Here is a 5,655-nt window from a genome sequence, read left to right as displayed (position 1 = left end):
TTGTTACTTTATGACATTTACCTTCCGTTCGGCATGATTCAATTTGGATAAGGAAAATTGACCCTTGTATTAAATATGGTTGTAGATACCAAAGAAAAATGAAGTTGATGTGTTGCTTGTACATGCGTGGGGATAAATCGAAGGGTTTTTATTAGAGTATAATTGTAAATTTAAATAAGGCTTCTTAACAATTATATAGCTACTTTATTGTAAATTTAACATATTTTGAAATTGACAACTTGTAGTATTCTGGACTTAATAAGTCTTTTTAAATTTTTACAATAATTAGATAGCTATATATCTTGATATTTTGAGAAAATAATTATGATGACTTGTTTTCAAATAAATTATAAAACTAAAAAGGAAAACAGTGTAGTGTTTTTCAATTAAGTGAAAGAATTGGTCTTAATGTCTCGGAATAAAAATCCGGGATGTTACACAAATAAATCGGTCGGTTCACCGGTTTTGTCCGGTTCAAGTGGTTTCCACCGGTTCGTTAACATGTCTGATCCACCACCGAGACCAGACCGGTTGATCTCTAATTTCCGGTCCAACCGGTTCGACCAACTGATCCTGTCTGATTTTTAAAACACTGAATAAAAATATTCTACGGCACCAAAGACAAATACTCACGCTCTTCTTTGCATTCCATATTCAATAAATTGAAATTACATGTACTTTTATGAAATAGAATACATTCATCTATGATGATGATGATAACAACAACAATAACATGAATATAAATTTGGGGCGACCTTAAATGGTGCACCATTGCAGTAAGTCTTGCATGGTCTACCAATCTCAATAATCCTATAACAAATAGGAATTTCATAAAATTTATCATTGCATCGAAAATTTATATTATATAATTATTTTTACAAATTTTAAAAAAATTGAAAATCATTTGATATGTTATTGAGATCCACTAAGATTAATAGTTAATCTTAAAATTCATAAATTGTTAATCTTAGTGGATGTCAATAACTCATGAAATGATTTTCAATTTTTTTTAAAATTTATATAGATAACCTATAAAATATAAATTTTTAATTCAACGATAAATTTTATAAAATTCATATTCGTTATAGGGTTATTAACAAGTGATGCACCGTGCACCACTTGTCCATCCGCCAAAGTCCAAATTTGGGGACGTTATATCCAACAAAGTACAAATGCATATAAAAATATAAAAATAAAGGTACAATAAATTGCATCTACGAGGAATATTTAGATAGACACGAGTATAAATGATGAATATTTAGACACACTCACATAACTAAAAAAATTTAAAGATAAACTAATTGAGTGATGTGACTAATTTATTTTTCTTTTAAATTCATTTCATCTATGAGTGTGTGCCCAAATATTTTCATTTAGGTTTAATTTGTGCCTATCCAAGTGTTTCTCTGCATTTACATAGGTATCTTGGCAACAAGACAAAGATGATTCTTTTTATATTGAGTGAGTCCAAGGCCCCTTTCATCATCAATATCTTCTTTCACCACACCATGTGGCAATTCCCAATCAAAGGAATAGAGGATATTAGCAAGGATAATTTGCACCAATGCAATTGCCATGGATATGCCCGGACAGATTCTACGGCCAGATCCAAAAGGAATTAGTTCAAAATCTTGTCCGTTAAAATTTATAGAGCTTTCTAAGAATCTTTCAGGATAAAATTCTTCTGGATTTTTCCAAATATCAGGGTCTCTTTGAATAGCCCAAGCATTCACATACAATATCGTCTTTGCTGGAATTTGATAACCACCTATGTTGCACTTTTCTCTTGATTCTCTCGGCACAAGCAGTGGGCCTGGTAGGTACAATCTTAGTGTCTCTTTAATTACTGCCTTCAAATAAGGAAAATTTTGAATATCATCTTCATCTAAAAAGTCTTTTTTAACTCCCATGCTCCTAATTTCTTCTTGTACTTTCTTCATTACTCTTGGATTTTTTATTAGGGCAGTCATAGCCCAAACTGTTGTCGCTGATGTGGTATCTGTTCCCGCTAAAATCATGTTCTATACATATACATAAAGAAATTATTTGTTAAATTTAATTTCAATTTTAAATGGCTTTTGTAAACTATCTTCATTATTTCTGAACTAATTTTCATTTTGTAATTTTTTTAATGGCAAATATATATATATATATATATATATATATATATATATATATATATATATATATATAAAAATAAATAGAGTAAGAAAAAACGGATACACCAAAAGGAATACAAGATTTGTAAATATGTCCTTGAACTAATTTAAACATATGAATTTTGATTTATTATATTTTAACATTTTTTTATTATACATCAAATATTTAATAAAATATAAATTATATATACAATAATTATAAAAATAGAATCTAAATATTTTAAAAATTCAAGTCACAAGTCACAAGTTACAAACAACAAAAGTTTAATTGTCTTAAAAAAAAGTTTCATTTTCAAACATAGAAAACTAATTAAGCCCATATGGTGTTGGGCAACGAGATGGTGTGGGAGTAGGTTTTAGGTGTATGCTTGTTGAATTTTAAATGATAAATGATGTTGTTTATCGTGTTACTCAATCCTTACAATTCAAAATATGTCACTTTAGATGTGTTGAAAACAATCTAAAAGATTATTACGCCAATCAAAGAAAGCTAAATTAACATTGTGCCCAATTCGGCCTATAAACCAAAATCAAGAAAAATAAACAATTTGCTCCACTAAAGATGATATATTGACAGAATATCCTCTAAAAATAATGTTATTATGCGTACATCAAATACTCTACGTCGTTGCCAACCAAATTATATGACAAATTCACTTGTTATGATTGTCTTTTGCTAATTCACCAAACAAAGAGAAATGATTTGTAACGTCCTCAAAAGGGATGACATTAGTGCTCAACCAAACAAATATTTTCTGCCAAATTTGTAAAGCGATGCAACAAGTGAAAAAAATATGGTGATATTGTTGTTATACTATTTTTTTTTTCTTTTTCAGATTATTTTATACATTTTTTCGTCATTTATATGTTTTATACTTATGGTAGAATGTTATAATATATTTACTGATTAAAAAAATGATTAAACCTCTCTTTTATTAATTATAATAAAATTATATCATCAGTAAAATTATTTTATGTAATTTATCTTTTATTACCTGGCAAAAATTATATAATTTTGTTTTCTGTTTATAATAGAGTTAGTGAAAATCGAACCTAAGATTTCATATATACTACTCAAACTTCTTACGTGACCACTACCAAACATAGAAGCTTATAAAAATTATATAATTAATCAAGGAAAGAGTAAGCGATTAATATTTTTTTCTTGTATGTACTATTGTTATACTTTAACCAAAAAATTGTGTTTATTAAAATTAATTTTTTTACTATTATTTTTTTGGCTAGTGCCAAGTTTCAAACCAAGTACTTCTAGGTTGCAAAGTGACTTTTCAATCAAGTGGCTACCTAGGAAACAATCAATGTTTTTTACTATTTTGATCATATTAAACTCAATATTTAGTCTAAGACATTTTCATGACAAAATGAAGTTAATAATTTTTATTTTTTTTAAGAAAACAATATATTGAACAACCAATTAAGCACGTACAAAGTATTCCTAAAAAGAAATGGAACAAAGAATTAAATTTACCAAGAAAAAAATTATTTATGTATTTATTATAAATATATAAATTTTATATTAATTACATATGATTATATTATATATTCTATATGTATATAAAAATTAAATACCAGTTTTTCTTTAATAATCCATTATTAATATAAAAGTATAATAATAAGTAAAAATGACAATAATAAATTATATGCATATAATAAATTAAATTTTATGTATTTTAATTAGTAGAGGGACCTATCTATGAATTGTAAATTAGTTAGTAACCAAAAAACCGTAAATTAATTTGGAGACTAAACCATTAACAAAAATTAGAGACTAAAAACCTGTTTGGATTAGCTTATTTTTGAGCTTATGCAAATAGTTTATGTAATATAAATTAGATTTTATGTTATTTTATAAGTTCCAACCAGTGAAATATAATTTTGTAAAAGAATATTGTTGCATGAAGTGTATTTAAAGGAAGATTTAAAGAAAAACTTAATCAATAAAAAAAAATCAAATTATCCTAAAATTATTAAAAAAAGGTTAGTGAGTTTGTTGTCCATTTGTATTTTATTTAGGTGTAATTATCCTATAATTATCAAAGACAAAGTAATTAAATATGATCAAAGTATATATATATATAAAAAAAATTGGTATTTGGTAAAATAAATCAAGACAATATACCATGAGGACTCCTTTGATGTGATCAAAAGTGAGATCAATTGAAAACAATTGTTGTTTCTTCAGTTGGAGCAAGACATCAACAATAACTTCTTCATTTGATTGTTTTCTATTTGGATCCAAATGTTCATCAATAATATCTTGGTAAAACTCATCCATCTCCTTGAAAATTCGATCGAGACGTGTACGAAGTCCCGACAGTTTATCGATCCATCCCATGAATGGAATATAATCAGAAACAAAGAAAGCCGTCAACATGGCTTCCAAATCATGCATCATTCCCTGGAATTTACTCTTCTCTAGTGCTTCATCTTCGTACCTCCTCCCAAAAGCAATCCTACAAATTATTGTACTTGAGAGAGAAGTTAATAATTCACTCAAATTTGTAACAGCCGAAGAAGAAGCATGATTAGAAATTTTTTTGATCATTTGTTTCATCTCATACTTTCTTATTGATGAATAAGATGACACACGCTTTGTAGTAAATATATTAATAACACAAATTTTTCTTATGTCTCTCCAAAAATCACTATATTGAGCAAATGCAATATCTAACCCATTATAAGATAATTTTTGTTGGCCATATAAGATTGGTCTATTAGAAAACACATGATCATTGTTTTTAAATATTTCTTTGGCAATTTTAGCTGAAGAAACAACAATAGCTGGTCTTAAACCAAGTTTAACTGAAAATAATGGTCCATATATTTTTGAGAGTTTTGAAAATTGAAGATAAAGAATAGGACTGTCTAGTTGATGAAGATTCCCTATTATGGGTAATCCTCTAGGACCAGGTGGATAAGGTGCATTAGTAGTGGTTCTCCTTTTCAGGAAGAACAAAGGTAATGAAAAGATTATGCACAAAATAAGAACTAGTACTAACAACATTTTTTCACCAAAATATGAAGAGGAAAAAATGCTTTAGTTTAACTTCAACTTAGAAAAATAAAACTCGATCAACACGTATATATAACTTGGTTTTTAGGCTTCCGTTTTTTATTATTATTTTTTAAGATTTTAGAGATCCACTCAGTTATTTTAACCATCGGATAAGATAAGTACGGCAATGTTATTACACCAGATAATATAGCATAGTATTATTTGTGCTTACAAATGTGTTTGAAAATTATCTAGAATTATCATCAAAATAAAATATATATATTTACTTACTATCACAAAAAATATAAAGACTTAGTATGTGCAGGTTGTCCCGTTTTCGAGTTCGAGAAGTCCGCTCTGATTGTGACAATTGAGAATGAGTCTTAGAGTCTATGATACTTTATTACTTTATTTTAGATATCAATGTAATTTAGAAAAAGAGTTGTCATATTTTTCCTTTACAATAATTTTAAAAATAAT

At 27.2% G+C, this 5,655-nt stretch overlaps 1 protein-coding gene across 1 annotated transcript; it reads right to left on the bottom strand.

Annotated features, from left to right (window-relative positions):
• Nucleotides 1-1,157: 1,157 nt before the first annotated feature.
• Nucleotides 1,158-5,347, bottom strand: LOC123920260 (cytochrome P450 83B1-like). Its single transcript, XM_045972483.1, has 2 exons — nt 4,300-5,347; nt 1,158-2,021 (listed from the first exon to the last, which is right to left on the bottom strand). The coding sequence occupies exons 1-2, from the start codon at nt 5,182-5,184 to the stop codon at nt 1,413-1,415; spliced, it is 1,494 nt and encodes a 497-aa protein (XP_045828439.1). The 5' UTR covers nt 5,185-5,347; the 3' UTR covers nt 1,158-1,412.
• Nucleotides 5,348-5,655: the final 308 nt, after the last annotated feature.

The sequence above is a fragment of the Trifolium pratense genome, linkage group LG4 (assembly GCF_020283565.1).
Source record: "Trifolium pratense cultivar HEN17-A07 linkage group LG4, ARS_RC_1.1, whole genome shotgun sequence".
NCBI lineage: Eukaryota > Viridiplantae > Streptophyta > Magnoliopsida > Fabales > Fabaceae > Trifolium > Trifolium pratense.
The sequence above is the reverse complement of the archived record's forward strand: the minus strand, read 5'-3'. Positions and strand labels throughout refer to the sequence as shown.

Bases quoted from the DNA above. Each gene is read 5' to 3' on its own strand.
- LOC123920260 (XM_045972483.1), bottom strand. From the start codon at position 5,184: ATGTTGTTAGTACTAGTTCTTATTTTGTGCATAATCTTTTCATTACCT. The intron at 2,022-4,299 runs GTATATTGTCTT...GTATATGTATAG, and splicing joins ACATCAAAGGAGTCCTCATG to AACATGATTTTAGCGGGAAC.